The 21345-nt window shown below is 41.1% G+C and overlaps 1 protein-coding gene across 1 annotated transcript in view; it reads right to left on the reverse strand.

The window, feature by feature from the left end:
* The window catches only part of PIP4K2A (phosphatidylinositol-5-phosphate 4-kinase, type II, alpha), a 233474-nt gene that overhangs the window by 51808 nt on the left and 160321 nt on the right, over positions 1–21345 (reverse strand). The window contains exon 4 of the mRNA XM_006869901.1: positions 8165–8317. Coding sequence (XP_006869963.1) covers positions 8165–8317 — 153 coding nt within the window. The remainder of the gene's footprint in view (positions 1–8164; positions 8318–21345) is intronic.

Consider the following 21345-nt stretch of genomic DNA (forward strand, 5'->3'; position numbering starts at 1 on the left):
GACACCACATGTAACCAAATCAATGACAATTACTCTTGGGGGTCTGTATTCCTGGCCTCAGTATGAACTTACTCTATTACCTATGCTTGCATTTAGAATATTGTTATTATTAAATATTATTCCTTTTTGCATTTTCTAGCTAGGGCTTCACATCACCGCTCTCCCTGATTTAATCACACAGCCGTATCTGTTTTTTTCAAAGAATATTCTCAAAGAAACTCTGTTTGCTGGTCATGTTTTGTTGTTTATATAACACTATGTGGCCAACATGAACACATAATTTTTCTCTGCTTTCCTTTTTAAAAAAAAGTCTACATATAAATGATTTCATAGTGTCATCAACAAAGGCAAATATTCTTTCTTCATTAGTCTCCCTCAGAACTTTTCCTGTATTAACTAACTAACTGGTGGCTGTCTAGAACTCTAATGCATTGATTAATTAATTGATGTTGTAGAATCAGGCTTTTAAAAACCTATAAAATCTAAGAGCTCCAAGATCTCAGCTTCCTCTGCTCTTAGGCACTCACCAAGAATAACACGCACTATGAATCCCCTGATTTGCTGCTCTGCTCATGCAAAATGAAATGCCATTAAACTATTCACAGCTGACTGAAGGTTTCGGCAGAAAGGATTCTAAGTGATGTAGTGTAAAAGATAAATATTTATCTCTCCACATGGTAGTGTGAACCTGGGCTCCCGCTTTTGGAAATTGCTGTTATTATCATGTTTCGCTCATTTTTTTTTTTTTTTCAGACACTCACAGTGACAATTTAATATACCATCAAATTAATGCTTCAATGTAAAGTCTTGTTTCATTTAATGTTTTTGAAAGGTTAAATTATCTGTAATCCTTATTGTACCTCTGGCTATGTTTATAGATCATTTCAATAACACACTTTACATAAAAGAAAAAAAAAAAAAAAAGGAGCGAAAGACTTGGTTTTAGAATGACCAAATAAATACATAATCCAGCTCTTCCCTGAGCTGTTGAACTTGCTGTGTTTTAGAGTTATGGCCTCAGTGCTAGTTAATAAAATTTATTCAGCACTAGACTGAGAACCACAAGGTCAGAAGTTCAAATCCACCAAGCTGGTCCTTGGAAATCCTATACAGGGTCGTCACTATAAGTTGGAATCAACTCGAAGGCACTTAACAACAACATTCTGGTTTTACATAGTTTTTAAATAAAAAAGAAATGAAAGGATGACTTCATTTATGCTAATATAAATATAAAATTTTACCTTTTTTCTTAAGCTTAATCAAGTCAGACTTAAAAGGAACATACATTCCTTTGTTGTGTTTATAAATATTCTTAGTACCAAGATAAATAATGCGTAATAGACCCAAATACAAACACTGATGGCTCCTACTTCCATGTGCTATGCTATAAATGCTGTTGTTGTTAAGTGCCTTATCTTTTTCTTGCGGAGTGGCTGTTGGGCTTGAATGGCGGACCTTGTGGTTCACAGTCCAGTGCTTATCATACCGAGCCACTGCATTCCCTACACTACAATACTCATATATAAGAACATCATTAAAAATGAAATAGCTTTGGGAAAAATACTTCATCATAAATGCAAATGGTGCTTACTCATTGACTACAATTAAAATGCAAAATATCTGCTACTGGCATCACCACTAGCAAGGCATTCTGGGAAGCTCACAGCCTCCTCAGGAAACACACAGGGACTGTGGGAGGCTGAGCTGGTATCACTGAATGAAGGTTGGAGAGTTCTAGAAACGTCATATTTACTCCCCAAACAATCAGGAGCTGTGCCCTTGGAAGCCTGAGGCTGGGGCTGGGAGGTTGTTTGAGCAGAGGTGCCCAGGAGGCAAGGCCCAGAGGTGAGGGACTACAATCAAGTAGCAGGAGAGGCAGGAAGCTAGGAGGTGCTAGATTTCTATTTGAATAGGGTTGTGGATACAGTGACACTTACACACAGTAAGGTAGGGGAACTGAGCCTGGGCCCTCTCTTTCAGCCAGAACCTTTGGAAGCAGTTGACAGGATTCCGGGTTGGGCACACTCCCACTCCCTTCTTCAGCAGAAACAAATTCTATGGGAAAAGGGCCGGGTTAGGTGCTGGGTTGGAACTGCCCTAAATTAGGCTCACAGGTCTTCCAGTGATTAACACTAAACAAAGAGCTCAACAAGACTATCAAATACAAGGGAGGCTTTTCTGTCCAGTTGTAGAGGTGCAGTCAGCTAAGCACCAGCCTTCTGCTGGCAGTTCCTTCAGAGTCTGCCTCAGCTGCCCCAAGCTGTCCCTTTATGGGGCAGCCTGTAACAGAAGAGTGACAGGGACCCGATCACTTGACTCAACCCATGTTGGCCAGGTGCTGTCAGGCCTTCATTGCAATCTGACTTCTTCTACACAGTCTAGTTTCTTTCCTCTTCAGAACATAGGCTTTGATCCCTAAAAGGCACCTTGATCCCAAACTACGTGCTGGACTGTCAGAAATGGACTTCCAACAGTTTCACACGGGCTTGAACACAACCCCACCTGTAAGGATGGGGCAGGAAGGACCCCGCAGTATTTCCTTGCATCGTACATGGTGTCACTATGAGTTGGAACTGACTCAAGGGCACCACCACAGACAGTGAACAAAAAAGTCAAAGAGCAGACTCAGAAGAGCGCTCAGAATGTCTGGAAAGCGGGGACTGATGGCCATTCTCAGGTGGTTCACTGATATTACCTGGGTTTGGTTTGGTTTTGAAATCAGTGGCTAAGACTCACCCTGGATCCAATGAGTGCTATCTGCAGTTTAACAGGATTCTCAGGTGTGCAATTAGAGTTTGAGAACCATTGGTATTGTATATAATGTTTTCTCTTTCAGTCTCGTAACTAGGGAGCCCAGGTAACGAAGAGGATTACGAGCTGTGCTGCTAACTATAAGGTCAGTACTTCAAATCTACCAGTTGCTCTGGGATGGGTCTTAGCCACTGAATTAAAAACAAAGCAAGCCCAGGTATTATCAGTGAATCTCCTGAGAGTGACCAGCAGTGCTGCTTTCCAGACATTCTGAGCGCTCTTCTGAGCCTGCTCTTGGCTTTTTTCTTCACTGTCTGTTGTGCAATAGAGTCAGTTCCAATCATAGTGACATTACATACAACTGAAAGATGAGGCTTTCTGCTTTCTGCTTAGAGACTTGGAAGCCCTATGCAGGGTCGCTATGACTCAGAACTGACTTGGAGGCACACAACCACCACCGCCAACCAGTCCCATAATTACCACTGCCCCACTTTGTTTTGGGCATTTCCCCCTCAACCCCCGGTATTTATGGTATTCAACTTTATTAACTTGTTTTCTCAGATTTACTATACCCATACTTTGTTCTTATAATGATTAACACCAACTCCACTCTCCTTTATGGATGCACCCTAAGGAGTTTCCAGAGAAGTCAATGTTCACCCTAAAATCACTATTGAAACTTGAGATACTAATAAACTTATTAAGGAACCCTGGTGATTCTGAGGCTTAGAGGGATGCTGACCATAAGGCTGGAGGTTCAAACCCACCAGCCACTCCATGGGAGAACAGTGAGGCTGTCTGCTGCTGCAAAAACTCAGGACCCTATATAGGGTGGCTATGAGTTGACTCGGCAGATAGGTTTGTTTTTTTGCAACAAGGTTTATTTAACCAGAAGTTCAGATTTTTAGGCATAAGTTGTTTACTAATCATTTTCCAAGTACTAAACGATGAGAAAAAATATCTTTAGGTTATCAAAAAAATGGATAAATTTAGTCATTTTGAAATTAATAATAGTAACAAATATAAACTTAAACTCTGTATTTCAAAGGTTAAGATATTCTTAACGATTTCTTGATTATCTACATTGTAAACTAGTCTTTTTCCTAAAACTTCTAGGATTTTATTGACATTACTAACATAATGAACTGACATTAACTGAGGCCAAAGCTACATGTTACAAGAACACCCAAAGGGTTCATGTCAGTGTGCAAAAACCAAAAAAAATTTAAAAATCAGTACATTTAGGGGAAATAAAACATTGCGGTAGGTTCTTGACTATTTTTTCCTTTTTTGTATGCTGTACTGATATTGGGTAGCCGTTCAGTTAATAATCATCATTTATAAGACCTGACTTTATTCTGATGTAATGATGTTAAGTGCCGCTGATTCGATCTGACTCATAGTGATCCTGTATAGGGATTCCAAGGAGTGGCTGGTGGGTTTGAATGGTCAGTCTTGCAGTTAGTAGTCCAATGCTTATCCAACAATGCCACACCAGTACTTAGAGTTTATTGTAACCTAACAAAAATATGAAGAAAAGAATATCTATACTAAAGCAGTGCACTGTTTTCCCAACCCCACGTGTCATAAAGTCCAACTGCTCTGTGGGAATTTCTTGGCTGTGATGTTTTTGGAACCAGGCTCTTTCTTGCATGGCAGAATTGGGTGGGTTTGAACTACCAACCTTTAAATTCATAGTTGAGAGCAAACTGCTTGTGCCCCCGGGAACCTGAACGTAGTCTGTGTTGTTGTTGTGTGCTGTTGACTTGGTTCCAACTTAAGGTGACCCTGTAGAGGGTTTCCAAGTTTATATATCTTTTTTGCAACTCATGTGGATTATTTTCCCCCTTCAATTTTATTTATTAAAAACAAAACAAAACAAAAAGCTGGGGGTGGTGGTGGGAGTAAGAGGGAGGGTTAGGACTATGGCTAAATCTAGGCAAGGCCTAGGACTTTGTTTAGTATTAGGGTTATGGTCAGGACTAGGGTTAGTGTTAGAGGCAGGGACTGGGCGTTTTAGGGTTACAGTTAAGTTTATTTTTTTTATGAGTTCAACTTGATGTCCTCTTCATTTGTAAGTTCTGTGATGACATTATTCCCTCTTTTCACTTCATGATTTGTTGTTGTTGCTATCTCTGGCTCCTTATTTTCAGGTTTGTCATTTTGGAGCCCTGGTGTGGCTCTGTGGAGGAATTCCTGGTTACTAACAGCAGGTTGGTGGCTCAAACCCACCAGCCACACCTTGGAAACCCTACACACGGTTGTTATGAGTCGGAACTGACTTGATTTGTTTTACTTTGCATACTGTCCTGGTGTGGCACTGTGGGTTAATGCGCCAGACTGCAAAGCCGTTTGAATTACTAGCTCAGTGGTTCAAGCTCACCAGTTGCTCCTTGGAAACCCTATGCAGGGTCACTAATGGGTCAGAACCGACTCGACGGCACTTCACAACAACAACAAAAACAATATCTGAGTTGAGTTCTGGCTGATACTGTCATATGTGTTAGTCTCAGGTTGTGTTCTCTGTCCAAAGAACTCCCTTAAGTATATTTTGTAAGGTTAGTTTGGATTCTTTTAATTTCTATTTATTTGGCAATGTCCTGATTTTGAATCATATTTGATGGACAATTTTGCTAGGTATGCGATTATTGGTTGACACGTTTTTCTTTCATCATTTTATAGATGCCATCCCATTGTCTTCTTGCCTGCAAGGTTTCTGCTGAGAAACTAGACTTTAGTCTTATTAGTTCTCCTTTGTAGGTAACTTTTTATTTTCCTGAGCTACTCTCAGGATTTTTTTCCTTGCCTTTGTTTTTGAAAAGTTTGATTATAAAACATCTTGGTAATTTCCTCTTTGGCTTGTTTGGAATTTGTTCAACTTCTTGAAACATATCTTCTTGCCTTTCATGCTGTTAGGAAAATTTTCTTCCAACAACTCTGAAATTTTCACTATGCTTTTCTTTCCCTTTACCTGTTCTGGAATTTCAATCACACATAATTACTCTTGATAGTGTCCTACATAAATCTTAGACTTTTTTCCTTTTTTTAAATTATTTTTTTTCTGATTGTTTCTCTAGCAGATGAAGATTGAGAGATTTATCTTTAAGTTCCGTAATTTGGCCTTCCATTGTTCAATTCCACTTCATTGCCTTTTCAATGTACTATTTCTGAATTCTTAATATAAATCTTTTAATTGCTGTTTTTGTATCTTTCCAATTTTTCATTTCTCTTGTCATTTTGTTTTTGTAGAATTTTCCTAAATTTGTCTAAAGTTTTTCTGTGTTCTTCTTGCTTTCCTTGATCTTTCTCTCAATTCTTCTGAAAGAACCTAAATATCATTTTTCAGATTCTATATCAAGTAGTTCTGATCCCACTTCTGGTATTATACTTTCTGATTCTGTATTTTGGTCACTTGTTTGAGGCACTCTGTCTTGTTTCTTAGTGTAAGCGGAAATTCTCTGTTTTCTCCAAGACACTGTGGTATGATATTTATATTTAATTGATGATTAAATGTTGTGTTCTCAGGCACTCCACCACCTGTCTCCTAGGAGATGTGATAGAGACTGAAGTGTAATGCAGTTCTCTGTTGTTTGTGTAGAGTTCAGGGTGGGTTTACATGCTTCTAGAAGCAGGGGTGGCACTCCCAGTGTACGATCCCAGGCATAGCCAAGGCTGCACAGGAGGGGGGCACCACTGACTGTTGGGTTGGTGAGTGCAGTGACCAAACATGCCCCCAGCTACAGGAGGCCATGGTACAAGGGAGAACCGCATTCCCCTTGCCAACAACCTCCAGCTGGATCCCGTGCCTGCAGGCTGTAGTATCACTAGCCAATCAAGATGGCCAGATGACAGTCTGCTTGCTTATGTTCTCTTTTGCTGCTCCAAATCAGCTTCCTTTTCCACTCAGGACTCATTCCACCTCTCTATCCTGTCCTCTGCAGCTCAGGGTTCCAGGATCATCATCTGCATAGGTTTCACTTGGTCTCTCATGTCTTTGTTGCAGAGGGTCTGCTCAGTGAGTCTGTCTACTCTACCATCTGGGTCCTGAAGTCCGAGGCTGTAAATCTTTAAAGCTTCATCTTTCTCCTACAGAGCAGCAGGTGGAGTCAAACTCCTGAATAATGCATAACTTAACTACAACATCAGCACTCCTTGAAAGTTGCCTAGGACTCCTTCCTTCAAGTGGAAATAAAAGGTCTTATAAACGGGTATACCTCATACCTCTGAGCATAATTGAACAGAATGACAGGATGGCCATGTTTGGAAGGCTCTCCCCAGATGAAGAGGCCTGTGTCTGATCACACAGAGGATACTCAAGGTTGAACTCATGCCATGCAAAGCTCATCAAACCGCTTTGTTGAAACTCTGTTCAAACTCATTTGAAGTGGTCATGAGAATAGTAGCTAGAAGAACATTCTATATCATGCCTGGATGAACCAGACTGGCAGAGAGGTAGCCAGCTAGTGTGCGCTTTGACCCCCTTCTCTAGAACTGCACTTGCTGAATTTAAATTCTATGTTGACATGATTTCAGCAACCTATATTGACAATTGTTTTAAAAGTTGTGTTAAATTCTTGGGTAGTCCTTAGAGACAATCGTGCCATATCTTAGTACCAAGAACAGTTACATTTCTCCTTTGCAATCATTTCCATATTCAGACACCTTAGCTGTGTAACGGACTTACTAAGGTTGCCCTTTCCACCTTAGCTGATGGGAAGCCAGAGTCAAATAAGCTGCCCTCCACAGCAAGTACGCGGGTCATCATGGCATGAATTTTTAGTCTCATTTTGGCTCCATTTTGGATTTTTCATCCTTTTCTATGGTCCCATTTTTGTTTCATTAATTACACCTTATATTTCAAACTAGTTTGAATGTCACCTTAAATCTTTTCTGGAATAAGGTTGAGAGTAAGGTGGAACAAAAAAATGAATGAAGTATACATGAGGAAACTGAGGTTCAGAGATCACCTAAGTAACAAACTAGGTTCTAAGTCATCTGACTTTTTGTTGTTGCTAACTGCCATCAAGTCAGTTTTGACTCATAGCGACCCTGTGTAGGGTTTCTGAGGAGCAGCTGGTGAGTCTGAACTATTGACTTTGTGGTTCAAACTTATCTTGCAGTCCAGTGCTTATCCTACAGCGTCACACTAGGACTCCTTAGTATCTTTCAAACAATTGTACCGATAAGGGTGATTCTCGGTCATTAAGATCTTTTACATTATATTTCAAATAATGTTTCTAAGGAAAAAAAATGTTGCATAATGAGACTTTTCTAGATAACAAAATAATGATTTTCTAATAGTGGCACAAGAGGAAGTTAGCACTGTGAATTCCCTAGAGCATGGTTTGATTCCCAATGATCACTAGTCATAGATTTTAACCTCTCTGAGATTCCAATAGTTAAAAAAATTTACCTGGTGGTACTTCTTCAAGATGTTGTGCATCTCGGCCACATCTTCACTCGTAATGGTCTTGATAACATATCTTCTGTCATAGGAAGTGTGGAAACGAGCCCCACTGCGGGCCTGGGAGTCATTGGGAAGGGGTGCACTCCTGGTCAAGGAATTCTTCTCGGTTGGGATAGGATGGTAGGAAGGGAAGAGAACCAGTCAGACAATGCTTTCTGAATCAGCAAATTTGTTGTCATCACAAGTGATGAAAAACTATTTATGTTTGGAGGAAATTCATATGCAGGATGACAACATTTTATATTCATTATAACTCAAAAGCATGTTTTTCAAATGAAATTTTAAGTTTAGGTATGTACCATAACTTTAATGTTCTTAAAATAGAGTGATATCTAGAATTATAATAAAAGCTATTTTGTTCATCTTGCTATTCTTTTCAGAGTTAAGCAAGGGCTCAAATTTTCATCACGATAAACTTATGTTCCAGTCATGAAAGAAAAAGTTACATTCACTGAGTATCTGCTTCTATGACAAAGCATTTTGCAGTGTATTTTTCTCCCATTTCCAATAACATGCCCATAACGTAGGTACTACAGATACCATCATCATTTTACAGATATGAAAGTGGGGATAAAAGGGATTTACTAGTTGGGTAAAGGTCACATAGCTAGTAAAGGTAGAGCTAGAATTCCATCTCCAGTGTGACTAGCTCTGAGCTCAAGTTTTCAACTAGTAAACTATGTTGTTTATGCTCTGGGAGGACATAGGCTCTGGGGTAAGGACCTAGGTAGGTGTTTTTTAACAAAGCTCCTCGGGATTCTGATTTAGTCCATTTTCCAGCCCTCTTCAACCATTTTTGAGAACCCCTAATTTCCTGGATGGAGGACTGAGTAGGGCTCTTCTATCATCACTTCACTCCAGTATCTGGTTCGGGGCATTGACAATTAGCTAAGTCTTCTTCGCTCACATGTGACTCTTCTGTTTGTATCTCCTGCTTTTTTTAAAGCATCTCCAGGAAGCCCTTCCCCACTTTACCAAAACCTTCTTACACTGATAATCTGTCATCCAGAATAGTGGGATTAGCAATTCCCTAGCACCTGATGAAGTCTGACCTTTATCCTAGCTAACTAAGGCTTCTTGGTTCAGTCACAGCCAATGAAACAACAGTAAAATGGAACCAGTTTTGTAAAATGTGAGTGTACTGACATGAAAACCAGAATGGGAAAAATAGGTTGATGCCCTGCTAGCAACGAAATCTTCCTCTTAGAAAAGACGGCAGGATGCACGTTGCACAGCAACCAACTCTCTTGAGTGGCAGAGATGGCAACAGCGGTGCCTGACTCAGAAGTAGTGGATGACCGCTGCTCTGAACTTGTCAGTTTTTACAGTCCTGGAAAGAATCCAGTCTCCCATTATAAAGCTCTTGGAAGAGCTCACTTTGCCTCTTCTAAGTCTCCCATTTCAGGACTTTGACAGGTAATTTTCCCGGTTCTGGTTATCATTCTGGTACACCCACATTTTACAAATTCAGGTCTGCTGCGTTGGCCACGACTGAACTGGATCAAAGCCCTGCTCCTGAGTATTAATCTTTATTCTCTGCCTGACTCCACTGAACTGGGTATGAGTGATCCAAGGGCAGAGACACATTGACATGTTCCCTCTTCAACTTCCTCTCTAAAGGCGCACCTTCAAAAGTCCCAGTGAACCAAACACCATCCAGTTAAAGAAGCACAAATATCTTTATAGAAGCACTTGCACCATGGATTTTCAATCAGAGCTCCCTTTTTGTGGAGTATATTCAAGTTTCCTTATGCTTTGCTTTCTTTCTAGATGAAATCTAATATATTGACACAGGCATAATCAATTTGGCATGACACTGAGGCATGTCATTCCTTTGTGAGATTGCACACCTTGAGTCTGAATGCAAATGGCTAACCTGCCACACGCAGAGACCCAATACTACCCATTAACTGTGTTTCCTTTACTTAGCTTATAAGAAAACTTGAGAGAAGGGAAAAGCAAACCCACAATGATTTTATGTAACAGGACCTGGCAGTGTTAACCTATTCATTGTTGGGGGTCCTGGTGTGACACTGTGGGATAAAGCATAGAACCACAAGATCAGTTTGAACTACAAGGTGACGGGACTGAAAAGCTATAGCTCAGGGTGAAGTTGGAGTCTTGGTGTGGTGCTCTAGGATAAGCACTGGACTACTAAACTACAAGGTCGTCGGTTCAAATCCACCAGCATTATGGGACCATGAATGTACATAAACTAGGGATATTTTCCAAACAGACATTAAGTAACTGGACTGCAAAGTCAGTGTGAACCACAAGGTCAGTGGTTCAAACCCACTGGCCACTCCTCGGAAGCCCTATACAGGGTCTTATGAGTTGGCACTGACTCAGAGACACTTAACAACAACAACAACAACAACCTGTAACTGTAAGGTTACAAATTATTTTCAGGTATAAAATTAAAGCCAGACAAATCAACTTTATGAAAGGCAAGTAGAAAAGATTAAACACTGTTAAAACTATAAAACCAACAATACATGAAAACAAATTTTTGTTGTTGTGGAAAGATGGTAAAGGTTAACTATATTCAGCAAAGGACAGGATTATAGCAGCATTGGCTTTCATAAATGGTTGTGTGCACGCTGGATCTGAGAACACAGTGTTCCCTCATAGACCATAGGGGCCAATTGATATGAAAACTGCACGGTCAGTGATCTTTAAGCTTTAATGAGCAACTAAATCACCTGGGAACTGTGGTTAAATGCAGATTCAGTAGGTCTGAAGTGGGGCATTTTTAACAAGCAGATGATAATGATACAGATGGTCTACAATAGTATGGGAAAACCAAGAGCCTACTGATTTGTGGCCTGGTGGATGATATGCAAAAGGAGCTCTGGTAGCGTAGTGGTTACAAATCGGGCTGCTAACCTCAGGGTCAGCAGTTCCAAACTACCAGCTGTTATGTGCGAGAAAGAGGAAGTTTTCTGCTCCTGTAAAGATTTGCAGCCTCAGAAACACTGTACAGAGTTACTAAGGGTCAGAACCGACTCCATGGCACATAACAACAACAGTGTATTGTGAGAGTTCTGGTGTGACATGGGTTAATGCACTGGACTGCAAGGTCGGCATTTCAAGCTCACCAGTTGCTCCTAGGGTTTCCCTATATAGGGTGGCTATGAGTTGGAACTGACTCAATGGCATTTTACAACAAGTGTATTGTGAAGGCGCCCTGGTAGTATGTTGAGTTAGGCTGCTAACTGCAAGGTCAACAGTTTGAATCAAATCTACCAGTTGCTCTGCAGGAGAAGGATGTGGTGTTCCATTCCTGTAAAGATTTACAGCCTCGGTGAACCCTACACAGGGTTGCTATGAATCAGAATGGGCTCCATCGCACGCAAACACCACCAATCTTTTGTGGGTGTTAAAGTTATAATTACAGATGTAGCTGCATTAATGTCCCCCCCTCCCATTATATTTTGTCCAACTCTAGTTTGATTAAAATGCATTACTTCACATGGCTTTTCTACTCATAGTAGAAGCAGCCCTGGTAGTATAGTGGGCTACAAGTTGGGCTGCTAATTGCAAGGTCAGTAGTTTGAATCTACCAGCAGCTCTGTGGGAGAAAGACGAGGCTGTTTGCTCCCGTGAAGATCTACAGCTTCAGAAACACTATGCAGGGTCACTATGAGTCAGAACATTTGACGGCACACAACCACCACCACCACCCATAGCAGAACAGTTACCCCGATGGGTCCAGGTGGGAGAAGATGCTGATAGCATGATATGCTTCAGTTGTGAGTGATTGTTAACAGCTAATTGTGATTGTAAAAACTTGAAACTCTAATGTGGGTATAAAACGAGCCACGTCAGAAACAAGAAGGAGGCTCTCACTGCCATCAAAGAAAAGGTGTCAGCGGTGGGAGGTTGGGGGGGGCGCTGCTTGCCTGGGCTCACTGTGGGGCAAGATGCTGCCAAGTGAGAACGTGGTATTACTTGGAGGCACTGTGGTCTGGGATTATATCCAGATGAATTGTAGCACTCAGTCCAGGGGCCTGGTTCTGCTCGGCTTACTGTGCAACTAGTTTGGGCATCAGGAGAATGCCAGAAACAAAGAGATCCTGAATTCCCTCAAGCATGTCCAGCCAGGCAGCGGGGTTTGAGCCCAAGTTCTCCCTTTTCAAGTGTGAGACGAATGGCTCACCTGCCAGCATACAGTCACAATACCACTGCACTCCATGACCAACCCCACGCTTATCATCTGGGGCTCCAGTGTGCTGTAATATTGCCTGAAACGTTGAGAAGTTCCTGGTAGGTGTGATAGTGGCTGTGTGAAGCCATTGCATCCCAGTCATTGACACTGACAGGGAGGCCCTCTACCCTAGGGTGCAGCCCATCCCAGGTTGCTTTCTATGTTGCCTTTCGTGAGGGGTTTTATTAATGATGGTGTTTCTCTAAACCTAAGTGGAGAAATATCTGATGTCAGGAAAAGTCCCCCAGATGGGCACCTGCCTTCTCCATCTCAGCTTCCTCTCCCAGACCAAGACAAATCTCATCACTAATAAAGTACCAGGTATAAAGAGAAGGAAAAAAAAAGAGGCGGAGGACCCAGGAGCAGCAGATCCCTGGGCAATGAACCTCCTCAACCCAGGGGCAAGAAAGCTGTGGTGGTGGAGGAGTGGCAGAAGAGCAGGGGCAGTAGAACCAAGAACCAGAGCATCAGACAAGAGCTCGACTTTACAATATGTGGAGCAAACAAAGCTGAGGACCTTTGGGCAGAAGGCTCATTTGTGGAGTGGGGTGCCTTCAGGCACTTAGGGAGCTGGGTTTACTGACCCATGGAGCTAGAGCCGAGTGCTTTTAGGCTGAGGCAGAATGTCCTTTGAACATTTATCTGCAACCCTAAAAGAGCTTTGTAACATTGCTTGAGCAGGGCAGAGGCAAGGTCAAAGGCCAAAGTTCAGAGCCAGGCCTGCCTGTGGGTGTGGCTGAGGAGAGGCTGTCTTGACAGGAAGAACTCTGCCCTGAGCATTTCTGGTCCTGCATTAATTGTTGTTGTTGAGTGCTGTGGAGTCAGTTCCAACTCATAGCGACCTTGTCCAGGGTTTCCGAGGCTGGAAATCTTTACGGGAGCAGAAAGCCTCATCTTTCTTCTCCCACAGAACAACTGGTAGTTTCAAACTGCTGACCTTGTGGTCCGCAGCCCGATTCATAACCAGTACGCTATAGGAGCAGTATTAGGATAAAAATGTACTGTCCTTTTATAGCCTGTTAACTTCCCTAATGAACCCTATAACTGTGAGTTTGGATTATCAAACTTAGATGAGTAGAGAAGGCTATGGGAGGAAGGGCTGGTGCCCGTTTTACATTGGGAAACTATAACTAGAAAAACAATCCATGGCCCTCACTGCATTAATTCATTAAGTGTTTAATAATAATATGGACCAGCCAATGGTTTACAAAGTAAAGGACTAGTAAAGTCAAATAAAATGTAATTATTCCTTAGATCAGATGTTACTTCCCTCCAAATTGTTTTCATTTTCCTTCAGTTTCAAAGACTGTTATAATTATTATGGGCTTTGAATTAATATAATTGTCTTAATCCTAGGATATAACATATGAAGTCTAATTGTGACTTTTGCCTCAGCTAATTTAATAGTCACTTTAGTACCAACCTATAGTATCTATTTCTAGTATGTAGAAGAAATTCTTTAAGGCTTTTAGCTTTCAAATAATTAGTAATGTTAGGAATTTATCAAGCTTAGACTGTACCTTTTATATATATCACTATGAACATAAAAGTATAGGAGTCAAACTTATAAAAAGTCATATCCAATATATTAGCAGAGAATTGGAAGAGTTCTATTTAAAAAAATAAATGATCCCTGAATAGATTTTTAAAGCCTGAAAAAGTTCAACTGATCATTTCATAATTATTTTCACAACATTTTTGTGAGACTGGAAGAGCCAGGTACATTCCCCCCGCTTGAAAATAACAAAACTAAAGTATGAGGGAGCTCTGGTAGCTTAGTGGGTTATGAATTGGGTTGCTAATCGTAGGTCAATGGTTTGAAACTATCAGTCACTCCATGGGGGAAAGATGAGGCTTTCTGCTTCTGTAAAGATTTACAGCCTTGGAAAACCTATATAGGGGTCTCTTAGTCAGAACTGACTCCATGGCACACCACCACCTAGTACTATGTACAAACTGACTGCCTAAAGTTTTCATCTGAGGTAACCAAAAAGGGTATTTTATAAAAACAAACACAAAAATGTTGCCATTATAAATCAGACTTTTGCCATTGTTGATCAGATATTTTTGTAGCCTTTGAAATAAAATAGAATTGTTTATTTTTATAGCATTAGTACAAGAGTTAAGGGACTAGTCTGGGATGTAGAACATGCTCCAACCACACCAGTCAGGATATGTCATTTAGAGCCTCAATAACGTAGTGGTTACGAGTTGGGCTGCTAATCGCATAGTCAGCAGTTTGAAACTACCAGTGGTTGCATGAGGGGGAAAGATGAGGCTTTCTGCTCCTGTAAAGATTTACAGCCTTGGAAACCTTATACAGGGTCGCTATGAGTCAGAACTGACTCCACAGCACCTAACCACCACACCACTATACTGATGGAGAATTTAGCCCAGGCGGGTGGGCGGGCTGAATTAGATTTCTAACTATTTTATTTGTAATTATATATGTAATTATATAATTACACACATATATGTAATTAAGGAGCTCTGGTAGCGTAGTGGTTACGAATCAGGTTGCGAGCTGCAAGGTCAGCAGTTCGAAACTTCCAGCTGTTCTGTGGGAGAAAGATGAGGCTTTCTGCTCCCGTAAAGATTTACAGCCTCGAAAACCCTGTACAGGGTCGCTATGAGTCGGAACCGACTCCACGGCACATTAACAACAACATATATGTAATTATATATGTAATTCTAAAAATGTATTTACTTGAAAACATGATCTATTGCTCCAAAACGCTGGGGAACACAGGCCTCAGGTGGTTGATTCAGTATGATTCCTAACAAGAAGTCTAGTCAGAAGACAATATGAGGGGGCTTCAAAAATTGCGTGGAAAAATTCCATTATCTTTTAACTCCATTTTTTCCATGAACTTTAAGAAGCCCACATGCAACCTTCATCTCAGGTGGGCCATAATGGTTTAGGACACCATGGGGAGAGATTACACAGAAGAGAACAATAGTTACAGGAACACTTCATAGATTCCAAATGTATTGAGGGCAACTTCTGTAAAGGAAAACTGGCTAATGGGAGGAGGTCATTATTATAAACATGAAATAGTCACTGAGCTACCTAAAAATATGAAGGGACTTCAAAAAGTTCTTGGAAAAATTGAACTCCTCCCCCCAATACTGAAATTCTTTAGTGTGCTTGTTTGTCAGAAAGGAAAACCAAATCATAGCATCACATAGGATGCTTGAGCAGGATGGAGGCAGTGTCGAAACAGGCCCTGAGAGAAACACACTTTGGAGTGAGCTTTAGGTGCCCCCAAGGGATCCCTCTATGTGTAAATAAATCTCATAATTTAAGAGCATTCGAGTTGAAAACAACACTGATTTCCCCAAACTACTCAATTTATTGATAAGACACACCCAGAGGGCAGGAGTGACTTTCCCATCCTGGTTCTCTAACATCTGAGTGGGTTAGTGTACTGAAGTGCCTAGCAGGGCCCAGCCCAGAGCAATTGGTAGCCATCTTTGCCCCCACCCTGCTCCCCACCCCGGCTGCCTCCACTAGAGCCTTGTGGGCATTAAGTTAGGACAGTTGATAAAGATTTTTCCATGGTAACAAACACCTTGTAATTACAATCTAAAGCGTGAGCCAGCTGGCACAAAACCAAGCCTGTCTAATGTTTTCAGTTTTGCCAAGCAAAGTGTGTAAAAACATCATCAATAATGGAAACAATGCTAATGCAATTTGGAGTTCTTTATTTACACTTTTATTAACATGTGTACAAATTGATCTTGACTCATTCTAGGACTATTCATTAGTCCGCTTTAACAGAGGTGGACGGGAGCTGTTCTCTCTCGAGGCAAGAACTGAGATGAATGTAGGAGCAAGGACAGGAAAACCATGTGCTGCTGAACCCTGGGCTTGGAGTCAGACAATTCATGCAGCGCAAAGACAGGGCTGAAAGATGCTAGCACTTAATATTTCCTACCAGTCCTGCAGATGGGGGTGACAATTCAACCCGAGGAATTCCTCACGTTTCTGACCATGTGGCACACTTCATTGTATCTATTTTAATTAATTCACATGTTCTGAGAATTGTAGGGGGTTTCATTCTCCTTAGGTCACTGGTTTCCATCTTTAGAAGACCATCACAGCCTTTCTCTGTCTCTGCTTAAAACTGCATGGGTTTTTTTTGGCAAAGAATGCCAATGCTAAAAAGAGTTATCTTTTCAGAAATGCTCTGTGTTATTCTCTACAATATTAAACTGAACAAAACAGTTAAAAAGGAGTTAAGCTGAAATTTGTTAAGTCAGAACAAGACCTTGCTTGCCTGCATAAAAAAAAAAGTCTAGCTGAAGGTCAAACCCCAAACCCAGCTCATTGCCATGTAGTTAATTCTGACTCATAGCGACCCTGTATAAGGTTTCTGAGGCTATAAATCTTTTAAAAGAGTTAAGTACTGTCGAGTCAATTCTAACCTATAGCAACCCTGTATAGGGTTTCCAAGGAGTAGCTGGTAAGCTTGGAGTTCAAACGACTTTGTACAGCTTTATATTTCTTCTGGGATGGGCCGGTGGATTTGAACTGTTGACCTTGGTGGTTAGTAGTCCAGTTCTTATCCTACAGCACCACCAGGGCTCTACCTGCTGAAGGCACCTTTAAAAATTTCTTTGTCACCCAACAGCCTAATAAAGGCCAAGTCTGAGATTAAGATTTTATCCACAGTAGTGGTTATGAATCGGGCTGCAAACCTTAAGGTCAGCAGTTCGAAACTACCAGCTATTCTGCAGGAGAAAGATGAGGTTTTCTGCTCCTGTAAAGATTTACAGCCTCAGAAACCCTGTACAGGGTCGCTATAAGTTAGAACCGACTCCACGGCACATCACCACCATTACCACCAAGGTTTGAAAAGCATAATTTATAGGGCTTGTTTGGTCATCTTCAAAATAATTCCCACTTCCAATGAAAAATACTTACTTCAGAGAACCTTCACCTGCCAATTTGTATTTATGAGAAAGCTACTGGTAGCGCAGTGGTTACGAATCGGGCTGCTAACCTCAAGGTCAGCAGTTAGAAACTACCAGCTGTTCCACAGGAGAAAGATGAGGCTTTCTGCTCCCATAAAGATTTACAGCCTTGGAAACCCTGTACAGGGTTGCTATGAGTCAGAACCGACTCCACGGCACATAACAACAACAACATCCACATAAAATTACTCAAGGAAATTTACCTAGGGTTAAGAGACATATACTTCCAAAAGATAAAAGATGTTGCAGGCTGCACCCCTGGGAAACATTCCTACAACAGAATGCGATGCAGTTAAGGGTATTGTAGCCCATCCTTAATCCTCTGATTAGTTTATCACGGGGAATCAACATATAACTACCAAAACACTGAAATCATGACTCAGTCAAGTTGACACATATCTTCGGTTGTTAATACAATTCAATTTATGACCACAGGTGTTTTGAAATGTCTCATTTTCTGTTTTCCCACAAGACTTTTTTTAAAAATGAACTTTTTATTGTGTAAACTGAGTGAACATTTACAGAGCAGATAGTTTGACAAATCATACTCTGTTTCCCCTAAATGATTGTAATCCTCTCAGTGTAACCTCACTTATCCCTGAGTCCCTTATTTCCATTCCCCCTTCTTTCCCAACCCTTCGGAATTTTGTCTTTGGGTAAATGGTGCCCTTTTGATCTCAACGGTTGACAGATGGTGTGCGTACCTCACTAGTGTTTACATTCCCCCTCTACATCTATGTAATGCTGGCTGAAAGTTGAGCCACTGGGGTGAGGTCAGTTGCAGACTTGAAAGGTGACAAAGGGCTATAGTCTCAGGGTTCTAACCCCGTCTCTATCTGACCAGCAAGCTTGGTCTTTTTATGATATTGAGTTTTGTTCCACATTTCTTCCCACTCTGTCCAGGACCTTCTAATGTGAATGTTTTCAGTTGGTCATGGCTGCTGGGTTCCACCTAGTTCTTCTTCTCTCAGGGTTGTGGAGGTTGATGCTCACATATGGTCCATTAGACCAATGGACTATTTTTAAGTGCCTTCAACTTTCATCACCTTCTTTCCTCCATACAGAGAAAGACAAATAGATGCACCTTAGAGGGTCACTCAAGAGCTTTTAAGATCCCAGTGGCTACTCACTAAAGTAGGATGTACAACTTTTTCTTTGTGGACTATGTTATGTTAGTTGACCATGATGTCCCCAAGACTTATGGTCCTCAGCCCCTAGGCTGAGCAACTCATTCCTTCAAGGTGTTTGGCAATGTCTAAGAAGGTTTCATATTGCTCTCTGTATGTTCAATCACATTCATGGATATGTTTGCAGCAAAGGTAAATAGCCTATTAAACCTGTATATATTTGTTAGTATCTGGTCACTCTCCCTTCAATACTTGTTTAGCCTGCATATTCATCATGCATCTACCTATAGATCACTATTATTGCAGAATTGTATATGATAGTATTTACCTCTGCTCTCTTTAACTCTTGTACTCCTCCCTGTGTCTTCCCATACTTTTATCATTTTTCTGCCAACCTATCTCGTTATATATTGCCTTTGCTGTCACCCAAGTTAACATGTGTCTCCTCTCTCTTTACGGGAACAGAAAGCCTCATCTTTCTCCTGCAGAACAGCTGGTAGTTTCAAACTGCTGACCTTGTGGTTCGCAGCCCAATTTGTAACCACTATGCTACTACTCTCTAGCCAATGAATTATTCCCCTTTTCCTCCCACCACTGGTAAATATCAAAGAATGTTTCTTGTAGTGTGAAAACCTTTTCACAATAGTGGTCTCATACAAAATGTTTCCTTTTGTGATTTGACTAAAATTTCACTCAGAACAATCTCTTCCAGGTTCATTCATTTCATTGAAGACCTCCTCACACAGTAGACATAGCAATTGTTATTGTTGTTGTTAAGTGCCATCGAGTCGGTTCCGACCCATAGAGACCCTGTACAGGGTTTCCGAGGCTGTAAATCTTTATGGAAGCAGAAGGCCTCATCTTTCTCCAGCGGAGAGGCTGATAGTTTCGAACTGCTGACCTTGCGGGTTCGCAGGCCGATTTGTAACCACTACGCTACCAGAGCTCCTTTCATAGCAATAGGTGTTAGTATTTACCTAATAAACGGATTCTAAATCATGGCGCCCTCCAGTGATTATCTGTAAAGAAAGACAGCTGAACTTCATGGTCTATCAGTGTCCTCCTTATTCTTTTTCTTATTATTCAATGATTTCTGCTGTTTGGTACAGGCTTTGGAAATTAACAGTGACTTAATTATTACTTTAAGGAGTTCTGGTAGCGTAGTGGTTACAAATTGGGCTGCTAACCTCAAGGTCAGCAGTTTGAAACTACCAGCGGTTCCGCTGGAGAAAGATGAGGCTTTCTGCTCCTGTAAAGATTTATAGTCTCGGAAACCCTGTGCAGGGTCGCTATGAGTCAGAACCGACTCCATGGTACTTAACAATAACAATGATTACTTTAGGGAAAAACATCTGAAAAACAAACAAAGTGCCAAAATATGACCTATTTATTGCTACTCTTTTTCTTCTATGCTTGCAAGAGTTTCATATAATAAATACGTAATTCCTAAATTTGCTTATTTTAAATGGAAATAGTATTGTAACTCCCCATTCTTAGAAAAAAAAAAAAAAGTTGCCAAAATCAATGGTAGAAAAAGAGTCTCATAATTGATATTAAACAATAATCTCCAACTCGATTCTTTTTCTTTTTTTTAATAACGGTTTTGCTGAGAGAGAATTTATATACTATATAATTCATTTATTTAAAGTGTATGATTCAATGGTTTTTAGATCATCACAAAGTTGGGTGAGCATTACCATAATCAATTTTAGAACATTTTCATCACCCCAAGTAGAAACCTCCGACCCATTAGCAGTCCTTCCTGAGTGCTCACGGGAGCTCCCTCACTGAGGCAATTACTAATCTATCCGCTGTGTCTACAGATTTGTCTATTCTGGATATTTCATATATATGTAATCATATCGCATATTCAGGCTTTAGGTTGGGTCCTAATCTTCTTGCAAATTTCCTGGACACACCCCCACACTGACTGATCCACAATGCACCAGCAATACAGGCACTTGGTGCAGTGCTAGCTGATAAGCACTGGGCTGCTAAACACAAGGTCAGTGGTTCAAACTCACCATCTGACCCTCAGAAACCCTACTCAGGGTTGCTATGAGTTGGAAATGACTCGGTGACACTTAACAGCAGCAAGAACTATTCAGTCCAGTGTCTAGACAGGCCTGAAGTGGCCATGTTACAACCAGTGAAGAATACTGCTTCTTAGGATAGCCCTTGGCTTCTTGACCTTACTGGAAATCTGGGGGGTGAAATGGACTGTTGATTAAAAGTTCAAGTTCGAAGGCTGCTAAGACTGTGTCAATTTAGTCCATTTTTGCCTGATTATTTTGCACCTAGTGTGGCACTGTAGGAAACGCACTGGACTGCTAACCACAAGGTCAATGGTTCAAACCCACAAGCTGCTCCCCACAAACCCTATACAGGGTTGCTATGAGTCAGAACCGACTCGATGACACCCAACAACAACATTTTGTACCTTGGTAAGTGAACTTGTTTTTCCACAGTCTCATACATGATTGATCTGACAATAGCCTATCTCAAATCTCAACAGCTGTGTTTGAAGCTCTGCTGCCATGTCAGCCCACAACAGGAAATAAAGGAAGATAATGAGAGATGAAGCTCACTTCTCAATGGTCTTTGCACATTTGTAATTGGAAATGCATTGTCATTTTCCCTGAAGGAAAGGATTAGCGGGGGCTTTATCCTTCCTCCCCACTCCTTTACAAGTCTGTACTGAAGATGTTAATTTCCTCAGTGGGTGGTCCAGGATTAGTGAAGCCTCCAGAAGGGTGGAGGGAATGCAAAGGTCAATTTAATTAGCTCATTCTTACCATCAATGTCCTTTACCTCTC

This window comes from Chrysochloris asiatica, unplaced genomic scaffold, assembly GCF_000296735.1.
Source record: "Chrysochloris asiatica unplaced genomic scaffold, ChrAsi1.0 scaffold00137, whole genome shotgun sequence".
NCBI lineage: Eukaryota > Metazoa > Chordata > Mammalia > Afrosoricida > Chrysochloridae > Chrysochloris > Chrysochloris asiatica.